Here is a 15029-nt window from a genome sequence, read left to right as displayed (position 1 = left end):
AATTGTTTAATACAAATACTTAAATTAAAGAAAATAACAACAAATTTAAGAAAACATCACCATTAAGTAGGAACATTTTTAAATTATTAGGTTAGCGCATTTTGTTTAACAAAACAATTTCGTTTACATTTAACAACATGGAAAATTCTTTTTCTCCTATTTCCCTATTTCCCTCAGAAAAAGACAGCTTGTACACAACAAACGAGATAAGAGAGATGTGACAGGATTACAATTTAAGACCGAATGGACGAAAATCAGATATAAAGTTTCCCGCTTTAAACCAATTTTACCTTTTAAATTGTAACTTTGTTACAACCAGAAACGCCGATATATTTTTCATTCATCAATTCGATAATAAAAAGTCACAAAGGCAAGGAATCAAAAGAGAAAAAAGCGCAATCATGCTGAAAATATTTGCATATGCCAATACCCCCGAAAAGCCCTCTTTTTCCGGTCGGAAACGGAAGTAAACAATGGCCAGACCCCCGTCGCAAAAAGGCAAAATACCACCGTTTTTCTCGTCCGTGAAAAGAGCGAAAAGCGTTTCAATAAAAATGCACCAAACAAAAAATCTGAAAACACAAAAAAAATAGCTACAAAGATATAATTTAAGGCAGAAAAGAAGAAGTGCTCCGCCATTGATGATGAAAAATCGAAAATGGATGCTCGTTTTCGGATTGCCCCATCCTTTGTTGTTGGGTCTGAGAGCGGAACTCAAAAAAAAAAAAGCGAGTAAAAATTCTGTAAACAAAAAAGGAAAATTGGTTTGAATGAAAAAAAAAAGGCCAACTATATTGGAAGGGGTATCAAGGAGTATAAAGAAATGTGTGGCCTCCAAACAAAAGTGGTTAAAAACTGGAACTCTGATTGTTCTTTTATCGTAAAACAGAGATAAAAAATATAATATTTGTAATAAACAGTTTGTTTGAATTGCTAAAATTTTAACAGAAATTTGTCAAACAGCAGTGTCATTAAGCATAACTGTATATATAGTACAAAAGATATGTGGCAGCAATAGAATGTATTACACTCAAGAAACTTTTTTGTACAAAATTTTAAATTAAAGTAAATATTTTTTATGTTAAATCACAAAAAAAATTAAAAAAAAATTTTTTTTATTTTAAATACAATATTTTCTAAGCTATAGGCATTTTTTCAATTTTCTTAAATTTAATGTGAGATTTTACTCAGCTGCCTCTTCCTAATTTTCTATACTTATAGTTAAAATTGTCCTTGCTTTTAAAAAATAAACACACTAACAAAACTTAGATAAGTTTTTACAAATATAGAAATCTACTTTTCTATAATATACAATGATAAAAAATTGTCTTGTAATTAAAAAAGAATTTTCTAAAATGTTTAGTCTATTTATCTGGGTTCAAATTCCCTACTCAGTATTTAAATGCTTATGAAGTGTTTTGTTTTTATTATTTTTTTTTTACTGGTTTGATTTTTAAAGACTAGTTAGCAAAAGCAATTTTAATGCATATTTATCTCTTGAATTATTATACGGGTTTTGTACAAAGTTAAATGTGATGCCAGTGTGGCGCAACCTGCTAATGTACTCAATTTCAGGTTGAGCCATCTTGACCCGAAAATAAGTACTCATGTTTGTAAGTAACCGAGCTTTTAGAGCTAAAAATAAAGCCATGAAATCGACACACCACCGATTAATTTAAAAGTTGATTTACTGTCAAATTAGGGAGGCTGGTGATCTAGTCAACTAATTAACAGCTGCAAGACGTTAAATTGGATATGAAACAAACTAATCATGTATGAGACACCAATATGAGACACCAATAAAGAAAATAAGTTATAAATAGATGAATAGAATAACCAATCAATAAAAGCATCTGCATGGGAAAAATTCTAAGCACTAGTTTTCCGACAAACAAGGAAAAACAAGTCGAATTCGAGCCAAGTACAGGCTAAGACTAAAAGTAAACAGAAAGAGAACGAGCTTCTGATATAGAAGCAGATTGCTTGATGGTATAGTAACGAATGTACTTCCAATTGGTATTGGCATGTTGCCCAAAGTGGATTGCCTCTTGATTAATTAAAAGCTCTTCTGATGTTCCTCCTTGTGTGCGTGTGTTCACCTTTTCCAACTGTAAATTCACTCCTATCCTATCCAACTATATCTTCTTCTATATCCCGCCAATGTCCCTCCCTATTCTCCCTTTCAGGTCCTTTTTAGCCATGTAAGGGTTTGCTAATGACAAAAGGTTTTGGCGCCAGTATTCGAGCATTGGGTGTAATTGAATATAACTCGAAACATGTTTCACTATTGATATAAAGGAAAACAAGAAACGAAGCAAACTTCGGCAAGCCAATACCCTTGCAAGTATTGAAAAAATTAAATATTCTTAAAAACATTAATATTGTGAAATAGAAAAAAATGTTTTCCGTTTGGTGAACTAGACACAAAAAAATGCTTCTTGTCCGCTAGATTTAAAAAAATTTTAAAAAAATGAACTAGGATGACAGCTAGTGAGAAACTTTGCCTGGCTGGGTTTCTGCCATTTATAGTTGGAAGTTATGTGCCAAAAAATAACAAGAATTGGCTTTTATTTACTCAAATGTTGGAAATTATTGCCATGTTATGAATGAATTTAATGACGTCGATTTACAAGTTCTTGATAAAATGATTCAAGCTCGTCATAAGTTATATGTTGTATTATACGGCCCAACTCTCAAACCTAAGCATCATTTTCTCGTCCACTATCCCAGAGGATAGGAATTGAAATTAGGACTATTAAGCTAGGACTATTAAGCTATATATAAAAATGGAATACCCTCTTATTTTCAAATCCCAAATTTTATTAATTCTAAGTCGGAACATATAGAATTGTTAAAAAGAAACAGTTCTTTTAAGCTACGATCTGAAATTGTTCAAATCTCTGAACATTTTTTGAACAAAGGCCTAGCATATAAGAAAGACTATTATTTGGGAATTAAAAATACAAGTTTTCAATTATATAAGATCATTTTCGCCTTTATGGAAGACGAAGTTGTGTATGTAGCATGTAATAACATAGAAATTACAAAATTTATGTTTAGAGATACCAAATTAATTGTCTTCTTGCGGTGCATTACTTTCAGGGCATTTTGCAAATAAAAATATAAAACATTACAAAAATATTTAAATTAATTATTTTTAGTTATTTTGGCATATTTGTATCAAATGCAATAGTGTTTGAATTTACTATGCGCATATTTAGATAAAAAATAACTATGCGACATAATTATATTTACTATTTTCAATGAGTCGACTTTTGCTGTGGAAAAAAGTTTGCTTTTCTGTTTCCTTTACTTATCAGTTTATCATATTCCCTGCCATTCTAATTACATATGGAATCAAAAAGAAAAGAAAGCAACGAGAAAGAGGCAAAAAAGTACTTTTTTTGTACATGCTTACAAAAAAAGGTTTCCAGATTAAGGACAATGTTCTTGGTTTTTTCTTCTGTGTGCTTAAGTTGCTACTTGCACAATTTTAATTAAGAAACTTTCATACTTGCATTCTCTTACCAATATCTTTCGTACTTCCTTCTGTCACTTTTGAGTACTTGGACTGAAAACGTTCATTCTCGAATTCTAAATTTTGGGATTGAATAATTCGTATTTGAATATTTTTTTTCGTACTTGAAAAAAAAAATTCCAGTTTACCCTTTTTAGTCTTTTGCTAATGGTTTATCTACTGTTTAGAATTTTCTTAGCAAAGATTAAATCAGTTGCTTGCCTTGCAAAGGGCGAAACAAGAATATTGCTTTAAACAAAACAGGAAAACAAAAAGGCTAATTACATGAATGTTGAACCACCCCAAAGTGCCAAATAGTAAATGGGAAAGTCCCTGTAAAATGTAAGCGGCTCATCTGTAAACCATCACCAAATAAAATCAACTAATAATTTATATCACCAGGAAACTGAAATGGGCTATAAGTAACCTAGCTTTAAGATGGCGTGACCATATATTGCATGAGATTCAATAACATGAATGGGAACCAATGTGGGTTTCCATCAAGCTTTGACCATGGAGAGCTTACATGAAGCTAACGGTGGAAGTCTAAGCCAGGCTGAGTCCATTGTTTTACTTAAATTCAACAAAGTGGTGTGTAAAACAGAAATGGGTTCGCTTCGCCAGCACTTATTTGTACTCTTTTTTTAAATATCCTTAGAAAAAATGACAAGCTAGACTAATTTTATTAATAAGTGATATTTAATTAAATCTCCTTACATTATATCTTGAACTTCAACACTGGCAATGTATTACAACTACTAAGCATAGCAGTCATATTAAACAACCATCACGAGCTTATACAAAACTCACTTAGCCAACTCACCTTAAGTAGCAGCCATATGTTTTAAATAACCAACTCATTTCAGCTCCTATCAGTTCAAGACATTCCCCAGCCAAAACAAAGGTCTCCACACAAAGTCCTCGCCATTATTAACATGAGCAAAGTCTTCGACTAGATTTAAAGACCTGTTGTCTCCTCGAAATACACAACACTAAACACTAAAGAAAAAATACTTTGATTTTTATAATATATCAATTTTTCGAAGCCAGATAAAGGAATTGATTTACGTAACGAGACACTGTGAAAATAAAGGTTTTTTTAATTTTAAATGCAAATTAACCTATTTTGCTAAAGTTCTTAAGAACTGTTTTCCACTTTTTATCACAGTGTTTTTTGCAGAATTGTTGAATTGCAAAACCGGTTAGCAGAACTGGATGGGCAGAGACAAGCAGATATAAAGGCCTAATGGCGCCAACGACGATTACTGAAAACATAGACATTAAATGCGAAGGAAGTGACATTAATTGCATTGATTTAGCAGGCCCTACAGCCCGGCTAACTGATAAAAGTTCTCTATATCTGGCTTCATTATTGGGATACCCCCGAAGGCCAATCGACTAAAAATTTACGTGGAGTGGGTTCAGAGTGGGCTAAGGGCGAGTATGCTATCGGATGACCATTTCGAACTCATTGCGTATGCACTTCCAATTATTTGAAATTGTTACTAATGAGAAAATAATTTGCAAAATGCTAATCAAGCGGTGTCAGTTGGTCGTCGGTCGGATCTCCATTCTAATTACAACACATTGTAAATAAAGCATTTGGAACGGATCGATGTGATTTAATTAAGACGGCCAGCCAGTGGCACAAGTTTGAAAATTCCAGCATCTAATCAGGTCTGACTCTAATGCAGATTTAATTGTTTCAATTTGACTGGGAAATTTAAAATCAAATTGTCAATTCGAATATAAAAGACATATTTCTCTCATAATAATATACATACATAATAATGAATAATGCTAGCATACATAAAAGCTTAAAAGAAAACAAATTAATTAGTTAGGAAATTTCGTTTCACAGAAAAAATTGTTAAGTTTGTTTTTAATGTATTTTTTTTTTTTATTTTAAGCAATTCATTTGGAAATGTTTAAAAAAAGGGGCCAAGAAATTTTACTTAGCCTCGGCATACGAGTTTTTAACTGTCAAGCCTCCTGCGGTATTTGCCAATCATAATAAGTTTTTATTAAAATATTTAACTAGACTAAAAAATGTTTTTTCCAAGGATCTTTCCATATAAAATTAGACGAAAAATTTGGGGAGAATCCTCCAGTCGAATCCACGGCTTTTAGATACCTCTTACTCAGCTAACAAATGTAAAAAAAAAAATTGTCCTAAAAAACATTCGGTTTATAGCTAGCACCACCTGCTGAACTGCATTGCACCACACCTCCGCTAAAGCGATACAATCTTATGCAGAGCACACACAAACAGAATAAATCCGCTGTCGGCACACACACATTGACAAGTTTACGCGTGCAAATTACTCACACAAACAAGCATTTCATAGTACGAGTGTTCTCCGCTCCTCTTTATGCACGAAGTTCGATTTTCAAATATGCAGTGACGTCATGACAAAACAAAACAATAATTGCTAATACCTTGTGAAATAATATCTCTATTTTGAAAATTTTGGTGTCTACCGATAGATATTACCGAAACACACTCAGAGTCTAACTGAGGCCTAACTTGTCTCAGAGTGATTTCCCGATTTGTAGGCGTTAGACTGGGCGTGATAAAAATAACATTAATAATTTTTTAATGGCCCTAAATGTTACCTACACTGCAAACTGCTGAAAGAAATTAGAATACTATCTGCTAGGATATACAGATTTAAAATTGCTTACTTTAGTTATATTTTGTTATATATTTTTCAAAAACAACCGCAAAAACAAATTGCTACACATACTTTCGATACCCAAATTCAAGCAATCACTAAAAAATGGAAAAAAAAAATGTTGTCAGGCTAGCATACTCATATTTCAGCATGTTAATACAATTAGTATTATTAGTAACAGTAGACAAAACAATAAATAACAATCGCTCAATAAACGCGTTACCGATTTAGACAATCGGGACTGTTGCAACATTTATCATAACGTCATGTATATCTAATAAATCTCACCTGCAGTCTCCTCTTTTCTTCCGCATTAGGAACTTCAATTTTTTCACTCCACCCGGTACTCCACCGGTACTCAATAATTTAAAGTTATATTTCAGCAAGTGTGTAAGGTATTGCGTTGCTGGATTAATTAATTCTGATTGATTAATGGCTTTTAGTTTATGTTGACGAAAATAGTTATCCGATACACAGTTACCTAAACTAGTAGTTTAAAAAAAATTAATAAAAAAATTAAATGAGTTGGATGATGCCACCTAAGACCCGACTGTTTTCTGTGTGCATATTTATTTTAAAATTGATTTACCGAGTAACGGGTATCTCAGTCTATGCTCTGTGAGTGTGTTTCGATCTTATCTATCGGTATATCAATTTTAAAAATCTAGGTATTACTTTAGAAGTTATTAAGTCCTTTGCGGTGCTCTGCCATCGCTCTTCCACCGCTCTGCCGCAGATCGTCCGCGGCCCTGCCCTTGGTTGCAAATGTAGAGAAACAGAACAAAAGAACTGTTAGCGGGTGTTGGCTATGCAGTTTTACTCCGATTGTTTTGATATGACAGTCGGCCGATTTTATTTAAATTAAAAACGTAATTCTGAAATTACTTTATCTTAAAGAATATTAATTAAAAATGGAAAAACAGCGAAAATTCCATTTTTTACATTAATTGTTCATATGGGAGCTATATGATAAAATCGTTCGATCAGGCTTATTCCGACTTATATACCTGCAATAGAAAGAAAAGACTAGTTTGCGTAGAAACGAGCGGATAGACGGACAGACTGACAGACAGACAGACGGACGAACAAGTTCGACTCTCCTAGTTATGTTAAACAAGAATATATTTTAATTTTTTTATTTTAATTTTTGATTACAAACGGGAAAACTTTTTTTTAAAACTTCGGAATTGAGGGGTGTAGTTTGACTTCGGGCTACAAACTACACTATATAACTCTGTTTCTGGGAAAGTTAGAGGAAAGGGAGTAGCGCATAATTTTGTGCTAATTTAGCGCTCTTGAACTCCGATCAAAATTTCATGCTCAACGGGACCATATTTAAACATTTACAGGGGCTATTATAATTTGAGTCAGAAAAAGTCAGTGAAGAAACCATTTTTGAAAATATATACGATTTTGCAAATACGCTCTGGCAATTAAGTCTGGTTGTATGATGTAAAAACAAATAAATAAATTCTTGCATATGCGGTGGAAATAATTTTTCCTCAATTTGCGGTAAAATTTTCTATTTTTTATTAGCATATTGGCGAAAATTATACAAAATGTAATTTAATGGTATCAAGCTAATTTGAAAACAAAAATAAGTAGAAATATTTTATTACCTAAATACCTAACATATCAGATTTGAAAGATAAATACATATCTTTACCTAAGCAAGGTATGGGCTATCAAAAAATGGTACTTAGGTACGTACAAAGGTAGAACTATATAGGTACACCCCAACACTGGTCGTAGTTGTATTTGAATACTTGAAGATGAGTTGGCTTAAAAATGACCTCTTGAATTGTTTTCTTGAGTCAAAATGGTTAACTCATTAACTTCGCGCTTAACTTATACTTATACTGGACGATTTCATTTATAATCGATTATCATCATAATTTACGATAGCTCGTCAGGTCAGTCTCATAAAAGCAACCTATGTTTTAAGAGGTCACTCCAAGTGATGATTTCAAAAAATTGAAATTTTTGTAGTATTTATAACACCTAAAACATTTGCAAGGGATGTGAATCAAGTTGTTTTTACATATTCGTAAAAGATATAACACTGAGGAGCAAAAGTATTCTAGCAGATTGTTCTTGGTTTTATTGGCACTTTCAAACGCAAATTTTTCGAAAACATGTTTTTTGAACTGTCGACCACGATTTAGCAAAAACGATTTGACCGACAACATTAAAATGTATAGGGTATATTCCGCACACGTGTGTCTATCGCCCGAACCTCCTAGATTGATTTATTTATATTAAAAAATAACAAAAAAATCTTTTATTTTTTAATTTAAAGCTTTTGTCAAAAACCCTAAATTTAATATTTTTTAAACCGTTGATGTTCCGTCGAAAGCCACTGGCTCACAGATTAAAGGCTTTTTACTTTTTTGCCAAGCCATAAGTCTGAATCTTGGTCCCACATTTTTTTAACAAGGTAGTTTGTAGTTTTTGTGTAGTTAAGATATTTAATAATATATACAATAAATTTTTTAAGTTCTAAGTTTTCCAGGGTCCACAAAAAAATCACAAAAAAAGCTTAAGAAACGATCCGTCTCGTTAGGTTACCGCCGTAGTTGAACAAGCTGAACGATAAAATTGATTTGTAATCTTTATACCCTTGCAGAGGGTATTATAATTTCAGTCAGAAGTTTGCAACGCAGTGAAGGAGACGTTTCCGACCCTATAAAGTATATATATTCTTGATCAGCATCACTAGTAGAGTCGATCTAGCCATGTCCGTCTGTCCGTCCGTCTGTCCGTCCGTCTGTCCGTCCGTCTGTCCGTCTGTCCGTCCGTTTATATGCAAACTAGTCTCTCAGTTTTAAAGCTATCTGCATGAAACTTTCCCAAAAGTTGTCTTTCTATTGCAGGTAGTATATAAGTCGGAACGAGCCGGATCGGACGACTATAGCATATAGCTCCCATAGGAACAATCGGAAAAATAATTGAAAAAAAATTATAACTTTGCTGTTTTTTAATTTTTTGTTTAGTTCTTCGACATATAGCAATGGTTAAATATTTCAGAATTATGGTTTAAATTTCATCAAAATCGGACGACTATAGCATATAGCTCCCATAGGAACAATCGGAAAAACAATTGAAAAAAATTATAACTTTGCTGTTTTTTAATTTTTTGTTTTGTCCTTCGACATAAAGCAATGGTTAAATATTTCAGAATTATGGTTAAAATTTCATCAAAATCGGAAGACTATAGCATATAGCTCCCATAGGAACAATCGGAAAAACAATTGAAAAAAATTATAACTTTGCTGTTTTTTAATTTTTTGTTTAGTTCTTCGACATATAGCAATGGTTAAATATTTCAGAATTATGGTTAAAATCTCATCAAAATCGGACGACTATAGTATATAGCTCCCATAGGAACAATCGGAAAAATAATTGAAAAAAAATTATAACTTTGCTGTTTTTTAATTTTTTGTTTAGTTCTTCGACATATAGCAATGGTTAAATAATTCAGAATTATGGTTTAAATTTCATCAAAATCGGACGACTATAGCATATAGCTCCCATAGGAACAATCGGAAAAATAATTGAAAAAAAATTATAACTTTTCTGTTTTTTAATTTTTTGTTTTGTTCTTCGACATAAAGCAATGGTTAAATATTTCAGAATTATGGTTAAAATTTCATCAAAATCGGAAGACTATAGCATATAGCTCCCATAGGAACAATCGGAAAAATAATTGAAAAAAAATTATAACTTTGCTGTTTTTTAATTTTTTGTTTAGTTCTTCGACATATAGCAATGGTTAAATATTTCAGAATTATGGTTAAAATTTCATCAAAATCGGACGACTATAGCATATAGCTCCCATAGGAACAATCGGAAAAATAATTGAAAAAATTATAACTTTGCTGTTTTTTAATTTTTTTTTAGTTCTTCGACATATAGCAATGGTTAAATATTTCAGAATTATGGTTTAAATACGCAAGTAAATCATAATTTTAATGTTTTCAAAAATATTTAATTCTTGCGATAGCTGCAAGGGTATATGAACTTCGGCTTGCCGAAGTTTGCTTTCTTTCTTGTTTTTAAATAATTTTAAAATTTTTAACTTAATTTTTTTCTCTCACAGCAGGTTTTAGATGCCCTGATCTCCAATATTTAGTATTATTGTATATTTTGTTAAATAACGCCTGCTAGGTGATTGCAGTATTCCTGTTCCCACAGAGCACACCATCCACAATCCATTTTATCTTTGCTTAAGGGTCCAAAAGGTTTTTTTTGTTTGTTTATTTCGATACTTAGCCGATAGCTTTTCCGTCCAACCAGAAAATCTTGGCGCGCAACAATTTAATTTTGATCATCTTCCCCTTTGTAGAATAAGAAGTTTTGGGTTTTTCAGGCAGCTTATCTGATAAACTAATTAGTTTAATTTTTTAAACTACAAAAAAAGCGCCCCATAATATTTAACTTATATTGCGCTATCATTTTCTGAAAGATTGCAATAATATGACATGTTGAAAGGCACTTTAACTTTAAAAACAAGGAAACAACTTTGCCCGTTAATATTACTACTTCCAAATAGTCAAAGCCAGCTGAAAGACGACTTCTTTTGCAACTTTTGTAGAAACAACTCAAACACTGATCGTAACATATAAGTATTTTCAACAAGGATAATTAGTTTAAAGAATTAACTTTTGCTTAACAAAGTTTTCCGAACAGTTGAGGTGTACGAAGAGCACTGCCGCCGCCAAACGTGATTGCAGCTCCTGCTGACTGAGATCGTGGGCCCACTCCACGCGACCCCAGAACTTAAGTTGGTACTCCTCCTCCAGGCGGGCCAGGGCCACCGCCTTCTCCACGGTCAGCATCTGCTCGATGACGGCGCAGGCCAGGATGATCGACTTCAGGGTGTCCACGGCGAAGATGAAGCCTAACGTAGGATGGAATATGAGTAAATGTGTTGCACTCAGCGACGACTGCAATGTTACCATGCAGCGTTTCCAGGCTATATGACTGCAAGTGCTTGGCGATCCTCATCTTGTCCTGCTCGCTGACCTGTGGCGGCGTAATGTCCATGGTCTTCTGCAGGTTCGTCTCGAAGCGCTGGTTAAACCAGGCGATCACCGGGTCCCACTCGTTGACCTGCAGATCCTGCAGGTCCGTCTCGTCCTGCAACGGATACAAATCAGTAAAATCAGTGAATTTAGTGGAGCCCCAGACAGTGGCCTTAGCTGCAGTCACCCACATCGTACTGGAAGAGCACCGTGTCGGTGGCGATGAAGTTGAGCAGGTAGTTGACCATGTCCAGCTTGCTCAGCTGGTTCGGATTGTCGATGGCCGTGAAGCAGAGGGCGGACAGGTGCATGCGGGATCGCTCGATGTGCTCCTTCTGGGCGTCGAATTCCGTGGCCACGGCAATGGCCAGTGGCTCGCTGCGCACGACGAAGGGCGATCCCTTGGGCGTCTTCAGCTTCCGGTGGTCCAGCACCACCTCGTAACCGCCGTCGCCGCTCAGCACGGACGTCTTCTTGTAGAATCGCTTCGGTGGAGATGCTGCCATGGGTAAAAAAAACAAACAACATCACGCCGTATGCCGGCTTGTTATGACATTTTTTGCGCGGTGTTACCGGAGAAGTTGACACCTCTTACCGTAGTGGCGCACTGTGATCCCGGCGGCAGGAGCTTGCCACTGGCGACAGGTGCTCACCCTAAGGGCCCGGATGACACCAAGCATCAGCTTTCCATTCATATTTTAAACTTTTGTCGGTTTCGGCCCTTTCCAGGTGCTGTCTAGCGCAATTCAGTTTGCAGTGTGCCCGTCGCTCGTTTTTCCTAAAATACCGTAGCCCTTTCACACTTGTGTTTGGGGTTTTTTAAATTTTTCCGCGGGAAAATAGATGGCGCTGTAAGCGAAATTTTGAGAAAACTTAAATTTATTGAACTAAAAATTTGTACACGTAATAAGTTATATTTTAATAGCCGCTTTCCACAGAGATCCATCCACTTTCCAGCAACCATTGAACGGATGATTTGGCCGATCCAAAAAATGTTCAGCTAGTTTTGACGGAATAATTTATGCAACATTTAGCCAATATTCTTCAGGTGCAGCCCTTTTCCCAGGCAAAACCATTGGGATTTTTGAAATAGTGATAATCCGATTTCCACAGAGACATCCAACATCACCCTTCCGATTATAGCATATTGATAACATTCCCAAAACAATCATATTTCGATAGCTATCACGAACGCGATAGTGTATCGATAAGCCTTAAATAAGTTTGCTCATCCCTATCTAGGTGATGTTGCCAGATCTTCCCAATTACTTCGGCGCTCTTTTAAAACGACTTTCAAAAAGCAACCTATTTTGGTCAATACCTTATTAACTATTAACTTAAATCACAATGCATAAAATGTGTATTTCAGTAAGACCTTAAATGTTGTTTGTAAGTGTTTGTTGTTAAAGTACATATTTGTAAGAAATTGTCAGAAGACCAAAAAAACAGGTTTTTACCGTTAATTTTTTAAAAAATCGGTTTTGCAAACTTTTACTTTTTTATTCGTAATAATGACCCCAAATCTCAGGGGGCCTACATAATTACAGCCGTAAAAATATATTTTTGGCTTCAGAGGCTTTTGTTATAAATAATTTTAGTAACACCTAAAATCGGGTGATGCTTCTTGAATTGTTTGTACGACCAATTCACAATGTCCTTAACAAAACTAAGGACTATGCAAATTTAACGACGCTTTCGAATTGTGTTAATTAATTATTTTAGTTTTTAAAATTAATTAAGTCAAATTAAAAATTAAAACTATGAAACAAATCCTTCACATGTGGTATGCTTTAGATTTTTAATCAACATAACTTTAAAAAATGTAAAAAAAAAATTAGATTTTTTTATTGTGTCCCTTTCGTGTTTTGCAATGTGCTTGAGTGCTAATCAAATAACGTATGCGATAAGACCATAAAGACCAATTAAAGCTTAGATGAAATAGGTAAATCAAATTTACTTCAAACATTGAGTACCATATTTGCAGTTAGAGTAATCTGAGATCAATTCTCCCTTCAAATTATCAGGATACAACATAAAATTCCAATTCCAGATTCAGTCTTCATCCGATCTTTTTGTTTCTGCTTTCAAATTTCTAACCATTCGCCTACTTAAGAAGACGATTCTGAGGCCCTGGCGTTGATCAATTTTCCAACGATTAATATTTGAAAACTGTTGAGGGAGATATACTCGAGGATTTGAAAGATTATGATCAAAGTAATTTGGAAATTTTTTGAGTCAGAGGATCGGAGATTTATAATGCCAGATCTTGAAAATCGACATACTTCTCGTTAAAGTTCGAGTTCTGCTCGCTCTTTGGATAGCAGTTTCATGGGATTGGACACACCTAGCTTGCCACCATATGTCACTTGGCCAAGATGTTTCCCTCCTGTTCCCGGCTGTGCTTATCCGCAATCCCACTGTCTGAATATCGATAGCTCAGGGAGAGCCAGCTTGAACGATGTGTTCCAGACCCGAATCGTTTATATGACGGATTACAGGCCGATTTGATGGGTGGCCAACTAGTTCCACCACTCTGTGCCTGTGTTTGGCGAAGGGTGCTGTTGCCAGAATTTGCCATATGGTGAAAAATTTGTAGCTGTTAATAACCCTCCTCCTAGCACATCCAATCTCTTCTGCTATCCAACTCACACCACGTGCTATGATGGATGTGGTTGCTCCAACGGAACCGAAACCCATGGAAGCGATGGTATACGCAGCACAGTTCCGTCTGTTTAAAAACCGACTTCTAGAATATCCATTAGCTAAAGGACAGTCTCCTTTTGTCCCGGATTCTGGTGTCATTTCCCAAGCGGTTTTCAAAGGAAAAGCTGCTGCCTGTACTAACCAACATGCGATCTTTGAGGTAAATTCTGAGAAAACATTTTTTATCTTCATTAAACTACTTAGCAATCCACAAAACAAACAATTAATTACACATTTTAAAGATTTTTTATTACAAAATATTGCATTGACAATTTTCTTTTAATTGTTCATCAATTAAAGGTTGAATTTAAATTACATTTATTTAAAAGCAAAATGAACATAAATATTTACTAGGGGTTGAATTGGTATGTGGCAAAATCGAACATCACAAACGAAGAAAACTTTAGAACCTTCAACTTTTGGACTTCATGATTTTGAGCTAACTTTAACTATTTAAGCAATGCACTTAAGTAGACAAATTCCAGCCGTATATATGCGTTAGAAAATGTTTCGAAAACGTGTTTTCTTTGAGTTTGTGAGCGTTTGAAATGCTTGGGAAATTATAACATAATTTTGATTTTATTGGGCTTAACTATTTGTGTGGAGGTTATCATTATTTAACTATGGTAAACTGTTTATTGATATTTAGTTGGGGCGTTTTATTCATTAAATTAACATTTAACTATTTTCAATTTTACTTAAAGTTTACATTGACGGACAGCAGCGGGATAGGGCAGAAGACCACGATCGTCATGAATTGAGATCCTCATGTAACAACGAACCGATAAAAGCAAGTAACTTATAAAAAAAAATCAGTATACAAAATATTCGGATGAAGAAATTAAAGTATGAGCTCATTATTAGATTAAACATCGTGTATTTTAAAAACCGAAAGAGTTAATAAAGCAAAGCCCTAAATAACACGATTCAGATCAAAGTGACACTCTCCACAAGATCTCTTGGCCTTCTGCCATCAACTTTAAGTATGCATAAGTGGTTATCTTTGCGTTATACAAGTTTATTATATTTGGAATCAAATGGGTTTTTTGTCGCGTGTGAATTCTCTGGTGGGGCAGGAAGTTTTACAATTAGCTTACTCACATATAGACA

At 34.4% G+C, this 15029-nt stretch overlaps 1 protein-coding gene across 1 annotated transcript; it reads right to left on the bottom strand.

Moving 5' to 3' along the window:
* Nucleotides 1–10553: 10553 nt before the first annotated feature.
* Nucleotides 10554–11978, bottom strand: LOC108150694 (ATP synthase mitochondrial F1 complex assembly factor 2). Its single transcript, XM_017278955.2, has 4 exons — nucleotides 11812–11978; nucleotides 11408–11715; nucleotides 11151–11331; nucleotides 10554–11092 (listed from the first exon to the last, which is right to left on the bottom strand). Exons 1-4 carry the CDS (start codon nucleotides 11909–11911, stop codon nucleotides 10842–10844), a joined length of 840 nt encoding a protein of 279 aa, XP_017134444.1. The 5' UTR covers nucleotides 11912–11978; the 3' UTR covers nucleotides 10554–10841.
* Between the last annotated feature and the right edge of the window lie 3051 nt (nucleotides 11979–15029).

The sequence above is a fragment of the Drosophila elegans genome, unplaced genomic scaffold, assembly GCF_018152505.1.
Source record: "Drosophila elegans isolate 14027-0461.03 unplaced genomic scaffold, ASM1815250v1 contig_397, whole genome shotgun sequence".
Classification (NCBI taxonomy): Eukaryota; Metazoa; Arthropoda; class Insecta; order Diptera; family Drosophilidae; genus Drosophila; species Drosophila elegans.
Note: the sequence above shows the minus strand (reverse complement) of the source record. Positions and strands in the feature narration are given on the sequence as shown.